The sequence below is a fragment of the Lonchura striata genome, chromosome 7 (assembly GCF_050655825.1).
Source record: "Lonchura striata isolate lonStrDom1 chromosome 7, ASM5065582v1, whole genome shotgun sequence".
Lineage (NCBI taxonomy): Eukaryota > Metazoa > Chordata > Aves > Passeriformes > Estrildidae > Lonchura > Lonchura striata.
Genome location: NC_140709.1, coordinates 26419919 through 26436906, shown reverse-complemented (window position 1 = coordinate 26436906; position 16988 = coordinate 26419919). Strand labels below are relative to the sequence as shown.

The 16988-nt window shown below is 40.8% G+C and overlaps 1 protein-coding gene across 6 annotated transcripts in view; it reads left to right on the top strand.

Annotated features, from left to right (window-relative positions):
- PLEKHM3 (pleckstrin homology domain containing M3) overlaps positions 1–16988 on the top strand; it is a 93647-nt gene that overhangs the window by 30312 nt on the left and 46347 nt on the right. For all 6 annotated transcript variants that reach the window (XR_014956757.1, XR_014956756.1, XR_014956758.1 and 3 more), the window contains exons 5-6: positions 2943–3136; positions 14634–14697. Coding sequence is in view for 3 of the 6 variants with exons in the window: in XM_085585250.1 (XP_085441376.1) it covers positions 2943–3136; positions 14634–14697 (258 nt within the window). In the remaining 3 variants the exon portion in view is untranslated. The remainder of the gene's footprint in view (positions 1–2942; positions 3137–14633; positions 14698–16988) is intronic.

The window sequence follows — 16988 nt, the reverse complement described above, 5'->3', positions numbered from 1 at the left end:
TCAAAAGCATCTTTGTTTTTCACAGTCTGAAATGTGTTTGTCAGTCCACCAAATTGGAAGCAAAATTGAATGAAGAGTTTGCAAACCTGCATTCTTTTCCACTGCCACCTATTCTCCACCTCCTCAGGGGTTTCTGGGGTCTGTCCTGTTTCTGGTAAAGCAAGCACCAAAAAGTACTGTAGGACATAAGCTTTTAGAGTGTAACTGGGCATGTTTCTCTTTTTATATTACATGAGCTCAGCCTCTGAGGAGAAGCTGTAAAATAAGCTGTGGCATCAGTTAAGTTTGGAAATTGAGAGGTTCTTGTCCGCTTTTGGCAAGACAGGTCATGAAAATCAGAAACAATAAACCTCTCTAGAGCTGTCTCTTCCCATACCCAGGATCCTGAAAAACAATGCACTTAACAACTGATAGCATATGGGTAGGAAAAGAGAAATCTTCTTGGCTGCAATAGAAGCTCTTTGAAAGGATTTGGCAGTTAGACATGTTTCTTCTGTCAAACCAAAGCTGCAGCTCAGTCCCCAGGTTCACTTTTTGCCCCATGTCTCCTACTGTTTTCATATTTGTATTTTCATGTGTTTGTGTGAAGGCAAAAGAAAAAAGGCAGTTTTGTGAACACTCTTCCTTTTGTTTAGGCCAAGTATTTTCTCTATTTGCATACAAAGCCCTCTAAATATTGCAGGTTGTTTCAGGTGGCTTTCAGACTGCACAAAATGCCAGACAAACAGAGTAGGGAATGAACTCCCTGTGCCAGAAAGTTTCAGGAGAAGCTGACATATGGTAAATTGAATTTTGAACTGTAAATTTGCAGGCTTTAGAAAGGAAAAGTCTGGAAATGTTAGCATCCATCCTTTTATGACATTTAAAGCTGAAACCCTGTTGTGCTTTGCATCTTCTCACTCCTCTGGCTGATTTAACAGGATTGCTTTACTGCCCAGTAAAGCTGGGGACTGTGAGTATGCTAGGATGTGTACTAAAATAATGAATTTGTGTGACTGCCCAACCCTTCCTGTTTCAAGACTGTGTTTCAGCCTCTTGTAACACTGCTGTGTTTGGCAGCGTGAGTTAATATTTTACAAGATGTGTGTCCCTGTGTCAGCCATGCAGAATAGACTGACACCTATCTCAGCCAGTGATGCTGGGCAAAGCCACTTTTCCTGCAATCAGCACTTCATGGGTGCATTATACTGGCAAGGAGAGGGAAAGGTTTGCTTTGCTCTTCTCTCCTTAAAGGCTGCACAGTAGTACTTGGTCCCCATAGTGCATGCATATGGCAGAGTCACACAGGGGACCTCAGTTTGGCACCTCTTTGTTTCTGTGCTCCTAATTCCTAAGGAGAGATGCACAGTGTGGGGTACAGGTGTGGGTGCAATATTTGGACAGGAACCACCCTCCAGTTCCCAAGACAGCAGGGGAGGTGGGTAAGGAGCCCATCACCTCAACAGAGGCTTAAAGCAAGGAGATAGACAAAGACCTGAGCACCTGGTCCTCCTGCTGGGAGGAGCTAGTCACTCATGTGCCAAGCATTCACACACCTCCTCAGGAATCATGGAGTACATGCTTTGATTTGCTCATTGGTGGAAGAGGGCTAATAATTATTATAGATATGGAAGTTGTCAAGGGATTGCTGAGATATTGCAGTCAGATGTTTAATGATTGTAAAAGCAGGTCATTTAACTGCAGCTTTTTAATGCACTGCAATAAGCATAATAAAATATCAATGTTGCTATTGTTAAAAAATTTAATAAATTTGGATAAAATTTGATAAATTTTGTTCTACAAAATCTGAGGTGCTTGTCTTGCAACATTAGCTCTGATTCCACTCAGATGGCATAGTTCTTTGTACATGCAGGATATTAAAAAAAAAGAAAATAGTGGGATGTTTAATGTAAATAGGTGGGATATTTAATACAACTTCAGGGCCTGGGAAACCTGTGTAGTTATATTCTGCTATATTTAAAATTGCACATCTTGTTATCTGTGTAGTTATTTATGGGAAGGCTGGCCTTGGCATATTTCTTAGGTTTGTATTAAATGTTGTGAAAAGCTTACATTTGGGGTTAGCTTTCCCTGTCAGTAGCTAGTGACTCGTGCTGGTTTTGGAACTGGTGCAATTTTTAAGGATGTGTATTGTTCTACCTACAGCACCAGAAGGGAAATAACTTCCTAAATCTCAAGAGGCTGTGGCATGCATGTCCTTTCTATTTTTGTTAGCCTAACTCATCTCTCTCTTGTCTCAGTGTAAACATTGACTTAGAAGTCCAGGAGGACTAATTGAATCGTGGAACCAGTAATATTTCTGTAGCAGAGTTTCAGGTGATTTGCAGCTCATTTAATGTAATCCCATCTTCTCTTTTCCAGCTGTGATAAAATGCAGAAATCAGAAATGAGAGGGAATTTGGTCTTTTCGCTTAAGGAACAAGAGTCTCATTAATTTATTGAGACTACAGTAGCTTTTTGCAGGTGGAGATAAAACAGGGCACTATCATGAAAAAACTTCTTGCAGATGGAACTTTGGGAGTAATAGCAATAAGATTCCATTTTATTTATCTGTATTTTAAAAAGCACAACAACTCGCCTTTTGCCAAAAAGAAAGTAGTGAACAAACAGGAAAATACTAGCAGGGAGGAAACTGGTTATTCAGATTTTAGACTTTAAAAAAATATAGTAAGTTATGTTACTGTGCAGCAAAAGTATATGTGACTGTAGATATCACTGTACATTGGGTAAGTAGCTATCTCATACATGCAATTTGAAAGGGCCTGATGAAGTCTGACTTGACTATTAGCAGAGAGAGTTGGATCTCTCTCAACTTTGTCTCCATTTATAATTGGTAACAGACTAAGTTTTCAGATGCATAGAATAGCTGACAGATGACAGAGGGGGAGATCTGCTTAAAAAGAGTTTGGAGAAAAGCCTGACTAAACTGCTTTATTTTTTAGGTATCAAAGCAAGCCAAAGAGTTCCTGGAATATGTTTATGAGGAACCATTAATTGATATCCAGCAGGAAAATCCCATGTTGTACAATCATGTTGAACCTCTGGCAACTGTTGTCCGCCTGAGACAGCAGCTAAAATCCCTGCGAGCCTACTTGTTCAGCTGCAGGGCAGCAGTGGCTGAAGATCTGCGTAGAAGGTAAGAGCCACAGCCAGCCTACAGCACAAGGATGGAGCTTTGGCATGTTGCCTCTCCTGCTGCCTCTTTTGTTTCCTCTCACACTCTGGTTCTGTAGGCATTACCCATTGAGAAAGATGTGTGTGTATCTGACTTCCCTGGGAAGCTGGGTTATCCTCTTTTTTAGGGTCTGAATATCTGAGCTTGTTCTTTACAACTATTAGCCCTGGGGCATCACACATTGTGGTCAGCATCTTTCACTCCACCTCAGTCTTTCTGGCTGTGTGTGAGTATTTTCAGTCAGATCTGCTACCTCATGCCCCCTGCCATGGCATTAGTGAGGTAGCCACTGCTGAGACCTTTGAAACACCTCAGTGTGGCAAAGCATGAGGGGGCCCAGAGTCAACCACCTTTCCAGACTTCTGCTCTCCTCTGTGGTATAACCTCAGCCAAAGGCAGAGGTCAGATGTAGTCTCCTGGCACGTGACCCAGCATATGATTTATGCTGGTCTCTTGCTCAGCCAGTATCCATGAGATGGCTGCACTGAATGTTTTGTTTATTGGCAAATACATGGTCACAGCACAGCAAAAGGTGTTTCATGTTGAGTTTGCTGTGGTGAAAACAGGAGTTTTATAAAAGGTGAACTTCATTTTAGAAGTGCTATGTCTTAGTCCATTCAGCTGCTGCTGCATTTTTCTAACAAGTGAACAATTTTCTTAAAACTGTCAGGCCACTGTTGTGATCTTAAAAAGGCCAAGTAGTTTTTGGTGTGGATCTCCAAAAGGGATGGGAAGATGTTTTTGCCCATGCCATACTGGGAAGTGAGGGGCCCTGGGGACATGGAGCTGACCTGATGGATCTGTAAGCATTGTATACCCCAGTTTTTAAGACAAGATTTCAATTAGGAAAGCCATTGCTTTGAAATTGTGAGCTGCCAAAGGGCAAGGAAGCAGGTGACATCAATGACTGTATTTTGAACACAGTGTTCTAGGGACCTGAATTCTTTGGAAGGGGGAGGAGGCTGCACCAGCGTCTTTATCCCAGGTAAGGAGAGCTGGTCTGCTGTTGGGTACATAACCTATGTCATTGCTTTGACGTAACCTAGAACAAGTAGGAGAAGGATACAGCTACAGGTTTATGAAGAGCATTGCTGAGTTCTTGTGTCAGATGCACTGTGGGTTAATATATGTTTGTGTGTTATTACTCAATTCCTATTATTTGCTAGGGCAACTTACAGCATTTTAAAAAATAGGATGGTTTTCTTTTATTCCAGAGAAATGGTGTTTTCTTGCAGAGCTGGTTTTCTATGCCATCCTCTTCAATAAAACTAAAGAGAAAGTAAGATTTTTGAAGGTTATTCAGAGAAAGTAGAGGAAAGAAAATTATGCTTTCTGATTGGTATTGAAAAAAGTAATTCTCTTATTAAAATAGACAGAGGCAAGGAACTCAGTGGACTTGGGTAAGACAGTAAAAGGGAGTTCAAAGGAGGCATAGCATAGCATTCAATTGACTAGAGGTAAAAAAAGGGATGAGGGAAAGCCAGGAGAAGGAGTTTCAAATAAGAAAGAAATCTCAGGAAATTGAGTTAATGAAGAAACTAGGACAAAAGAGGAACAACCCAAAATCTGCCTCCAAAATGGAGAGATAATAATTGCTGAGGAAATAGAAGAGAGAATGGACAAAATGTATCACAGAAATGTGAGCCTGCTATTTCCTTGGAGCAGAGAGGAGAGAGAAGACATCCCTGTGTCAAAATGAAATGGATAGGAGAAACTGGGAAACAATGCCCCTAATGCTCCTTTTTCTTATTTTCACACCATTTCCAATTAAAGCTGTGTGATGGAGAGACGGACCCCAGCCCAAGAAGGATTTGGTTTTGTACTGGGGAAGCATCTCCAGTTCTATAAGACTTGCTACAAGTATAAAAATCCCTGAAGGGATGTACAATGCACACCTTGGAATCCAGCTCTTCCTGGTTTGTGAAGTTTCCATTGAGGTGACACTGGTGTTGTTCCCTCAGATCTTCCCTAAGAGGTTTGCAGAGATGAGAAGAAGGAAGTTCTTCTCCCTTAAGGATTTATTCCTTGCACAAAATGCTCCCGATGGCTTTGCTGCCTTTATCTAGTATCCCAGTGTGGATATTCACTGCCAATGTGATGACTTTATGAAGCCCAGCTGAAAAGTAAACAAAGAAAAGATGTGATTTTAAATTTTCCTTTGGCTCATCCCAGAGGCAAGTTGCAAGAAAAGGAGGAGTTTAAACAATATGGTGAGACAGCATTCCTAAATTTAGTACTGTTTCCTAATTAAAAGTGAAAGATGGAGAGAGAGAATCCAGTTATCTCCTCCTCCTCTAAAAACATTCTTTTTCTGCTTGGTCTTCACCTTAGTATGTGAATAACTATTAATCACAAGAGAGTGAACACAGCATCTTGAAGACCTGTCAGACCTATATAAACAGACTGAAACAAACTGTTAATATTGCTGTCTCCAGAGAACTAAAAACAGACTGATTAATTGTATTGGCACCTTGCTGCCTCTGGGACACTGATAGAGCCTGCCTTATTAGGGAAAAGCAGATCACTCTGAGGTTTCTTTTATTAATACTATTTGCATTATCATCTACTTTAAATCTATACCTTGCTCTTCAACCCAGATCACAAAATGAAGATGGCAATGAAGTTGGAAACTCTTGGTGTCCTCTGTGAAGACAAAACTGTTTACAATGCTTACAGTCACTTTTTCTGAAGCATTCCAGATGGCTATAAACCAGGTTAGCTCAGGATCCAGTTAGCTTGAATGTGGAAATGTTATTTATAATGTTTGGTGTGCCTAGATAGATACTTTGAGAACTTTGAAACTTGGCATCTAGCGGGGAGCTCAAGACTGAAACTACGTTGTGAACCTTGAAGATTCAAGTGAAAAAGTAGAAAGAAGGGAAGAAAAAAAGGGAGGAAGGAAAAGTAGTTAGAAGGCTCACAGTAAAAATGGTCTTTGTCAGTTATAGTGATTTATTCTCACCTATTGCTCCACTGGATTCTACGCTTTTATATGTGCAGGGGAAAAAAAAAGAAAGGAACATGGACTTGGCAGGGAGGTGAAATAAGGCCCTCCACCAGCATATATCAGCAGTGTTCCTCTGATGGTAGCCAGATGAGATTCCCAACCCGTTGCTGAGCTCCCTGTTTTACAAGGGATGTTGTTATGCCTAGTTAACTGTAACTGCCACCTCAGTATTGCAACACATAATTTGCCTCAACTGTCTTTACTGAGCAAGTTCTCACTTGTTTTTATTGCCTTGCTTGTGTTGATGCTGTTCATACAGAGGCATACAAGACTGAAACCTAGAGCCAGCACAGAATTAGTGTAAGTGGAGCTGTACATATCCCACCACCACCTGCAGATGGTGAATGAATGGCCCAGACAAACCAAGATGGAGTCAATAAAATGGATGGCTGGGAAGGAAACAGAATCTCTGAGTCCATTAAATAATTAGGGTGTTCTATGAAACTGTGCTGAATGATGCAAGTTCTGTTCTGGGTTTGCTTTGTTCTTGTCATGATTGAACATTCTTCAAGTGAAGGAACTGTCAGAATGATTTCTGGGGTAGTGTTCAGGTTCAGGTGCCTGCATATCTACTGTTGGGAAGGGTAAGCTAGGCCAGCCTTCGAGCTCCATCGGGGGAGCCTTCTGGGCCCTCTGCTCTCTCTGCTGTACATCTAAACTCGCAGTTCAGGTGCTGCTAGCCCAGATACTTTAGACAGATGGCAGTGACACAAGGTAAGTGTTTTGCAGCACATTCCCTTATGCATTAGTGCTTGTTGTAGTGCCCTTGTTGTATAAGTAAATCTGAATTGTGGTGAGGAACTATATGGGAAAACTTCCCTCTTGTTACTCATCTTGATCTGATACATTTGTCTGACAGCTCCAGAGCAGCAATACATCAGTTTTACCCCACTAGATGCACTAGGTGCATCACTTAGCAGGCTCTGGTTTGGTCTTCTATAGCAGCAAGAGGTTAAAGGTGCACCTTCAGTGCTGCAGACGTGTGGTCATGGCTGAGCCTGCTGGTCTGTCAGCACGAGGTGAAACAAGCCCAAATTCAGTTATGCTGAACAATAGAGGCCTGTCACTTCCTACAGTGAGGCCTTAGACATACCACTTCTGACACAGGAATAGATTACTTTCAAAATATTTGTGTGGCAATTGGGGAACCTGTCTAAACAAATCACAGGAATACTGATTGATTTAATGCAATCACTATACCTCCAAATACCTCATGTATGTGAAGCTGGAGCTATGTCATCTTTCAGACCAAGGACAACAGAAGGTCATTAAGTCATCTCCAGACTGTTGAAGGAGACTCTCCATTTTCGTTGCAATGTTTAGGCCATTTGGGGAGTGGAAAATTCCAAAGCAGGTTCTGAAAGCAGTAAATTGCAAAAAAAAAAGTTTGAGCAGGGAAGAAACAGAAGAAACAGGTTTCAGGGCTCTGAGATAATGGCAAGACCAACAGAAGAAGAAATTTTGTTGCATGGGTGGTTGGAAAGAGGCTGAGAGAGAAACTCATTCACAGAGGATATTTACTGAGAGGAGCCAGTGTTAAAACAAAACAACAACCCAATGTGAGGAAATGTGAGAAAATAAATGCAGAGAAGTATGCACAAGCCATTTGTTGTTTTATTTAGATCCTGCATGCGTGTAGTCATTGCAGTAGCTGAAATAAAATTGCCTGTTGGTGGAGCTCATATAAACAGACTACTTTCACCTCTCCGCTTCAAGTCTGCTCTCTTTTGGAAGAGGTAAATGTGCATGCAGGATCTTGCAATTTAGCATCTTAAAAAGTGCATGGTAAAAACTGAGGGGATGGTGTTAAGGTGGAATTTGAGCTTTCATTTCAACTAGATGCAGCAAACAGCTGAAGCATTGAGACGTGTGCCAGTGCAGCCAGGGTGGAGGCAGTGCTGCTGTCTGTTCATGTCAAGGGAAGGTCAAAAGCACAGGCTAATGCTCTACCATGGTAAGCATCCAGCTGAGGAACCTGTCAGAGCTTTACATGGGAAGTCTTCCAGAAGACAGGTGGGTCTTTCAGTTCACATTAGCGTTTTGCGGTCTAGGGGGCACACCTGAATCTCCTTGTCAAAGAGATGAATGATATTACATCTCTTTCACAATGGTAATTTCTATTCACCTTTTGAGACCAAGTTGCTTTCAAAAAAACAATTATTTAAAAACAAGTTCCTGTTAGATGTGGACACCATGTTAAATATGACTTGTGCCCTTTTTATCGCTGTGTTTTTATATCAGAATTTACAGCAGCAAAGTGCAAAGGTTCAAGAATGCCTGACAAAAGCAAAGACCATTTTCTTAATTTTAAGTTAATTGGTGGATCTAAACTAATTTGATTTCAAAATGAAACTGTGTCTCTAATTCTCTGTTCTGCTTTTAGTAACAGTGGTACTTGATTGACAAGTTAGATTTGTAGTAATTCTTGTCTTTCACAATGTTACTGTAACCTTGCTCAAGGAACCACAAAGGAGAGGGAGTTCATGTACTGCATTTCAGTAGGAAGTTTATAAACTGGTTCAGGATTGCTGATGGATGATAAGAGTAACTGTTTTAACATAGGGGTGCTCTTAGGGAATTTCTTAACAACATAAAATAATACCTTACCTGGATATGCTTGCTAATAAATCTAACACTTAGTGTGGGCTGAAGATATGTGGGAGTGACTGTTCCCAGAACATAACCAGAAGTGTTCATACCTCATGAATGTGAAATGATTCACACATGCTTTTCTCCATAAGCTCATAGAATTATTATGCCACAAGAACTAAATGAATAAGTAGTGTTTTGGTTTGGTTTAAATTCATTAATTTACTTTTACCTTTTGACTTTAAAGTCACTAAGTTCCCAAAGCTCTGCTTTTCTGAGTAACTTTTGTTGGCTGGAAAGCTTGGGTTCTTCTTTCCCAGCAAACTTCCAGGAGCTAAGATTTCCAAAGAAATACAAAATCAAAAGCCTGAAGAAAACTATTAAGAATTAGCAACACCAGAAAAAATCCTGCCTTTTCCCCTCACCTCTGGTGCTGTTCCCTACCTTAAATTGACAATGTCCATATCAGATGAATTGCAAGAAAAAACCCAGCAAATGTTATTTACCTTGCTACCTATATTTGGGATAACTAGCAACTCACTGATGCCCCTCTGTACTTTTAGAACCAAATAGTAACTGAAAAATTGGAGCTACTCTCCGTGAGATCGGACTGCACACAGGTCCTGCCTGTCTGCTCTACACGTGGCTGCAGCTGGTGCTGGTGCATGGCTGCAGGGACAGGACCAAAGAGGGCTCTTGCTGCTTGTTCAGGGCCGAAAAGCCACGGGAATGGCGATAATCAGCATGTGCTGGCCTTCAGCTGCTTTACTTTGCAGTGTAGTGCAGTAGCTCCAGAGGTGTCAGCTGCAGTGCCAGGGTATGAGCTGTGCTGGATGGGGAAGCAGACTTGTACCCTGGTGCTGTGCCAGCTGTGGGTGTAGCAGCTTCCTGCAGAGGGGTGGAGAGGAGGCTGAATGCAGGGCTGTGCTGGACCGGGTCATCTGCGTCCCCTGTGAGTCACAGCTCAGTCTTACACTTCTCAACCCGGTCTAACCAGATACTCCTGGCTGGCACATGAAAACCTGGTGCTGTCTTCCCCTCCCTTCCCCCTCACATGCTGGGTTTTAAGAGGCTTTTTGCTATAAAGGAGACTTGGTTGTGCCCACCTGCCACCTAACTTGATTTCTTTTGATTGCACTATAAAAAGAAGAGTTTCCCCTGCTTATCACGTTTGTGCTTTGGTTAAAGTGTCAGGCATAGGCAGATTAATTGGTTGTAGCTTTAGCAGAGCTGTCAGGGTATTTAACCCATTGAAGAAAAATTACCTAGGCTGGTGATAAACAGGCTTTAAATGCAAAGCAATTACTTAGTGCTAACAAAGCACCATGACTACACACTGTATCCAAATGCAAAAAGCAAACTCTTATCAGTGGTTCTGTTTGCAGGAGGACACTAAAAGATAACCTTTGTTTGTGCAAATACTTACCTGATAAGATCATCCAAGAAAGAACAGATGAAATTTCTGTCTTGCCTGAAGGTTATACTTCAGATTACAAAGTATCAAGCAAAAAAGAAGAATAATCAGAAACTGAGAATGCTCACTTCTTTCTTTTAGTTGGACCAAAAGTCTTGGATAGTGTGTTTCTTTTCTGCTTGCATTGATTGTGTTTATATCTAGGACATAACAATAAAGCAATTTAGAGACCTTTAACCAATAGGACTTTGGATTTCATTGTTCATAGTAACTGGCAAAGCTAGAGGCTGGTTAGCATTGAACTTGGTTTGTTCATTGCAGGTAGCCAGGGTTTACAGCACAGCCATCCTGTGACTCATCAATGGTGAAACTGGCCCGGGAGTTTCCAAACTGGGCAAGTTTAGGAGATGCTTTTAGTGGAACATGCTCTTGATACCATTTGCTTCTCAAGGGTCACAGGTCACATTCTGAAGCTGCAGAGGTTTGAGTTTTTATTGTGATGAGTCTTAACATCTTGCAGTTGACCTCTGTCTAGTTCACTCCAGTTTCTTTTCTGTGTTAAGATTTGACTGAAAGGCCACTGTTTATTGAATGCCCTTAATTGACCAATTAAAAAAAATCTAGTTAGTTGTAGCACATCAGTCAAAAGATTTACAAAACTGACATATTTTATTTTGCTTTCCAGTGACTAATCATAAATTTCCCATTTGGTGTTTATAAAGGACCTTTATATTAAGGGAAAAGTAAAATTCAGACATGTTTGGTGTTTTTGTATCAAGGCTTTGTATTAACCTAAGCATGCTCAAAGCTCCTGATGCAACCTTGTGCAGAAACAAAATACATATTTTCTAGTGAAATGTTCCTAAATGTCATTATCTTAGCCTGGTCTGTGTCTTTGTGAGATTTTTGGACAAGAGTGTGATTTTAGGTTGATTTGAATGCCTTGTAGTACTTTGTCTGGATGCAAATGCTGTGGTGGGGTATTTGTGTGAGCCCCATTTCGCCTGCTGTTCTCTACTGACTTTGGTTTCCTTTGAACAGTTTCAGTTGTAGATGACAGTGACAGAGATAGCATAGACACTACTTTCCTATTGGCTACATGGGAGGAGGCCTCCGTGTTGGGAAGGCAGAAGCTCTGAATTAGTCCTGTGTGCCTCCTGCTGAAAAGGACTTTATATCAGGCATGACCTCATTGGGCTCAGAGAACCTGTGCAGGCAAGCAAATGGTTGGAAACCAGCCATCAGTCATTTTCTTGCTCACTGGAGTACCTGGTCTGTATGGATTTCCTGCCCCAACTGATTTGCTTGCATTTTATGAGTTTTTTTGAAAACGTGTTTGGGTTTGGTATTTTGATGCCTGTTATACTCTTGTTCCCCAGCCACTAGAGGCTGACAAAAACTGACAATGAACAGATGGATTTTTGGGAGGTGGTTTCACCAGTTACATTCAGGTAGCTGTTGAGCTTTGGGTTTTTCTTTCCAAACTGGACTAATAGAAATTTTCTGGAGAAGGACTTAATTGCAGACATGCAGCACAGCAAGATCTGTTTTTGAAGCAGTTGCTCAGCTCGCCACAGGTGTGGTGAAAACACTTCATTTATATGAGTGGGGGCTGAGCTGCCTCCTTCTAGGCAATTTCAGGGTTTCACAGCCATGGGGCTATATGGTTTCCACCTTTGGTGGTGTGAGCAAATGTTGAAGGAGTGTTTTGCATCTCTGCATTTATTGGGAATCATGCAAGGACTGGCCCGGTTACTTCATGACTTCTGTAAATGCTGTTGAATTTGCAAGCTTTGAGTGCCTGGATTTTCCTCTGTGGCCTACCAGAGAGAACCAATTTTCATTTTTCAATTCAGTAGAAGGACTGCAAATCTGAAGCTGGACTAGCCTTACTTACTGAGGGGTTTTTTATGCCTCAGTTTCTGTAACAATGGAAATAATCACTCCTCTCACTTGAGTGCTGAGTATATATATGTCTGTGTATGTATATTTTTTTTTAATATGTACACACTGCATAAAACTGGGAGGGCAGTGCCTGCTTTTTTTTCCTGGAAGTAGACTTGGAAGGGAGGAGGTGCATTGGATACCAGGTCTGTGGAGCTACTGCTGCAGATTAGCATGTGTTAAGGAATGGGACAGGTATAGGGATAAGATTTGTCACCAGGGCCTGTGCTGGCTGAGACTTGCCTGACAATGGAATTTGGTTGATCATGAGTCTGCTTTTCACCTGCACACTTTTTACTAGGAGTTAGAACTTGCAGGAAATAAGGAAGTAAAATGCCAGCCTTGAAGGCAGGGGAGTGTGATGTTAGTCATCAATACTAGTCATTTACAGGTTTTGCATTATGGGCTATTTCCTGGACAAGAAATGTTTCATTAGCTAATTGTTTTCCTTAGCAGTGCTGTAAGGGCATTGGCAGATAATACAGTTTTTGGCAAAGCTGTTTAGTGCCTACCTGATTGATATGGAGAGAATGATGGTAAATTTTAGTGAAAGAAATTCTATCTGAGCTTAAAAAATACTAATGCTTTAAAATGCTGTTCAGAGTTTACTCCTTATTTTTAATACGTCTACTATGTTCAAATGAGCAATTCCAGTCTCATATGTTGTCTGAAATCTGGGTTTTGACTGTTTTCCAGTGGTCTTTGACATTGTGCCAAATGTAGTCTGAAGGTGCAGGTATTCTGCACGAAGGTGCATGTATTCTGTGCTGCAGTAGAGCCACTGCAACACAGTCCCCTGAAAAAGGAGCAAAGTATAACCTACAGAGCCAGAAGGGGAAAATGGCAATGCCCTAGTGAGATTGCAGCTGAGAATTGGGTGGGTAGAGTGGATAGACTTGATGAGTGAGAAGGAGCAGTGGCACAGTCCAGCTCCAGAAGAGTGCCATAAGGTGGGTGGTCTGCAGTTGTCAGTGCCTTGCTTGTAAAACTCTTCTCCTCCTACCCCAGTAAATCTTAATTTTTTTTCAAAAGTACAAAATTATGAATTATTTGTACTGTCCACCTTAGCAGCAGTGAGAGGTTCTAGTCCCTTCAGTACATACAGCTTTGAAAACTATCAGTGTAAAGCTGTTTAAGACATCTAATGGAATACTAGAAACAGAGTTATTTTCATTATTTCTTAGAATCCATGTTCTGTGGAGAGATTGCTTTTGGTAGTCTTGTTCTCTTCATTGGTATTTTACTGATTATGTTGTTGCAGCTTCTAAAATCTTTCCTTTGAGCTACTGTGTGCTTTCTCAATAGTCTCATATCAAGATAAACGTGTAAGTTCATATCAGCTTTCACTATCTTTGGGGTGCTTTTGAACACGTGCAGTGATCTCTCTGCTCACTGCCATTCAGCGTTACTGTTACAAACCAGTCTTTGCCAGAGCTTTGTTCATGCATTTAATAATATGAAGAGTTTAATTTCTGTATTGCCTTTAAACAATGTGGTGGAGATTTAGGAACTGGATTTACAATATCTCCTCTGAAAGAGAACATGTAGTGGGGAATAGTTTGACTTCTTAAGATGCTTGGTTGCTTTTCTTGCAAGAATAATCTCCCCTCCCCAGGAGAACTGAGTGTGGTGGTGTATTTGTTCTGTGTAGATGGAAAGTAAAGCTGGTTAGATTGTTGTTTCTCTCTGTGTGGACACAAAGATAGATGTTCTTTTTCTGTTCCTGACATCTTTATAGAAGATACATTTTCATAAACGTTTTTAGTTAATATCCACTTAATGTTCCAATGTCCTTTTTTTCCTCTGTTTTCTCTGTGATGTTATATTAACCTAATTTTTTGTTTTACTGCCAATCAGTCTAATTAGGGCATCTCTTCTCTGTTCAGTTTCCTGTAATTTAGCTTTACTTATCAGGTCTGTCGGTACATAAGCAATGGTCTTGCCTGAAACTTGGCTTATGTTAGGTAAATACTGCTTTCTTAAGTAAGTCATTATAGAGTCTATACCAATACATATATTTCTGTGTGGAAAGGGGATTGATATCAGTCAGCTTGATCTTAAGAAGAGTATCTGTGTGGCCTTTTTCCCAGTATAGTTATTTCAGTTACAAAACCATAAATCACATGTGAAACTAAGTGTTACAGCATTGTAGCAGACCAGGAATCTTGTCTGAGACCATAAGCAATACTTCTAATGTGTTATTTGCATTATTTGTTTTTATTGCTGCATTAATTGTTTAAAGAATCATTTTCCGTGGTCAGAAAGAGCTTTCAGTGGCTATTAATGTCTCAGTATATGACCTGACAATATGAGAATGACACTGGCACAGAAATTATTCTTATTGTGGGACTGTTGTGCCCATGCAGAAAACTATAAAAATAGCTGGTGCTTAGAGGGTGATATAAATCTAGTTTCTTTCTCTCTAACATTATTTGGTGGAGAGAGGAAACTTAGGAATTTCCTGGTCAAAAGGGTGTGACACATACCCATTTTTTTCTTTTCAGGATCTTCCCCAGAGAGTATCTTCTTCAACAAATCCATCTTTATTCTCTGGCAGACCTTCAGCAGGTGAGTGTCTTTGACTTATTCTACCCGTTACACATGGAGCCTGTTCTTGCCTTCAGAGCTAATTGTGCATTTCTCTTCTAGCTATTCATAGCATAAATACCTGTACTTCCAAGTTGTGTGGTTTGTAGTTTAGTATAATAATGAGTTAACAGTGGAATTGATTAGGGATGAAAGCCTAGAGCATCAGTGTTCAAACAGGGATGTAAAGAGACTGAAAGAAAACTGTAGTCTCTAAAGAGAACTTTGCTATGAGAAATTTTTCATCTGCTCAATAAATTCTCATCAAAGTCTCAGCCAATAGGTGACAAGTAGTATTTATTTTTTTGCTTGAAATAGTAGTTGCTTGGGAATTTTGAAGTTTGTAAAGTTCCTAATGCAGCCCGATTCTTTACAAAGTCTGCTGGGCATTGCCATGAGGAGGGGGTGAGGGGAAACCTAACCCCCACCCCCTGCCCCCCAAACCTCAGCCAGCCCACTACACAAAGCTGAGCCTTGCAGTGTTACCATGATGGGTGTGACCGTGGAAGAGGTAATGTGCCAGCAGAATTTGTCTTTGCATTGTTATTGATTCAGCTAAAAGAACCTTGAAGTACATTTACCTGAACAGCAGAATTTTATTCTGTAACAGATTAAACAAGACAAAATTGGGAAAAAGAGCTGAAAAAGGAAGAATAGGGGATTTAAGGTGAATATGCTGCAATGCTCAGATGCACAGTGAAGGAAGCAATGAGGTGAAGTGTGCTGGCTGACCTGGGCACTTCAGTGTTCACACTAATGCTGTTGCCAGTGGTGTGTAAAACAGTATTTTAAGCTTCTTTCACCTATGTTTCCCTTCTCTAGTGGTGCCTTTTTGCAGGATAAGAGTAGCATAGTCAGTTCTGGATATTCGGTTGACACATTAAGTTGAGGTTGTTCAGATGCCCCTCAGAGCTGAAGACTACAGAACAACAGGAAACGTGGCTTTTGTTGGCTGGTAAAATCACAGGATATAAATGATTCCATATATAAAATAAAAAGGCCAGTTGCCTGAGGTCTGAAACTGTTTCCACATCTTTTCAGCATGTTCTGCTATCTCATCTTTAATAATCAAGCCATGAAAACGCGAGCTACTTAACTCCAGAGCTGCAGTCTCCCTGGTGGGCCTGTCTATTAGCCCCCAGTGCTTTGTAAGCTGCTTAATCAGTTCCTAACATTGGTAGTAGATATTTTAGAAGCAAGCAGCAGCTTATCAAGCATCCTGGGGGAGAGAAGGAGGGTAGAAGTCATAATTCATGCATTGATTTAGCACTTTCTTATTACGTTTCTTTGTGTTTGTGTTTGCAAGACACCTTCTCTTCCCCTGAGGGGCCCAAACTTATCATATTTAGAGGCAATATCATTTGATTACCATTTCTGCTGGGGTGGGTTAAATTATATTTACCTTTTAATCTAGCTATATCCTCATTGTCAGCATGGAGAGGGTTTTCTACATTTCAGAGGCTCCAAGTTTGAAATCGGATTGCCTGTTTTTGTTGAAGTGGATCCAGAGTGGAAAAGAGAGGAGGGCCCCATTGAGAGAATGAATCCAATGGTCATATAAATACTAATAGCCTTAACAGCCCCTCTCTCCTGTCTGCTTTGTCCCTTACTGCTGCTTTCGCCTGGTTTCTCATCATTTTCCACTGGCCTGCAGTTTAGGTAGTTTTAATCCTGAAAGTTTTTTCTCCTTTTGATTCCTCTGCTGCCTATTTCCTCATATCCATGGACTGCTTTTGCACTGTTTCCTGCTGTCATGTAGATTGCATGTATTTGGGGAATTAACTAAAAGGTTTATTAAAGATTAATGGAAAGATAAGGCATGGTGAGTGAATTAGAAAAGCAGAGAGGGGTAATCTGCAGATATAAGCAACCTTTACCCTGGTTAGTCCCAGCTTAATGCTGATTTGTTTCCTGGGCAAGTTCCCTTTAAAGATCCTAGAAAACATGGTTGTTTCCTACCAAGCAGTTGAGTTTCAGAAAAGGGGTTTGAGGGTCTTTTCTAAGTTGCAGAAAGGTTGAAATGCCTGTTTGACAGTAGATTAAGCAGCTTGTAATACTATTCTAAAATAAAATCCTATATAAATCTCTTTCCATGCTTAACAGGGCCTAGATATTATGAACCTAGCAGAGTATATACTTGGACTGTCTGGTGTCACTTGGATCTTTCTGGATAGGGCTCTAGTGGGGAAGACTTTACTGTGAGGTTAAAAGCAGAGAAAACAAAATTTGGAACAAAGTTGCCTTAATTTTGGAAATTTCCCAAATCTTGGTGA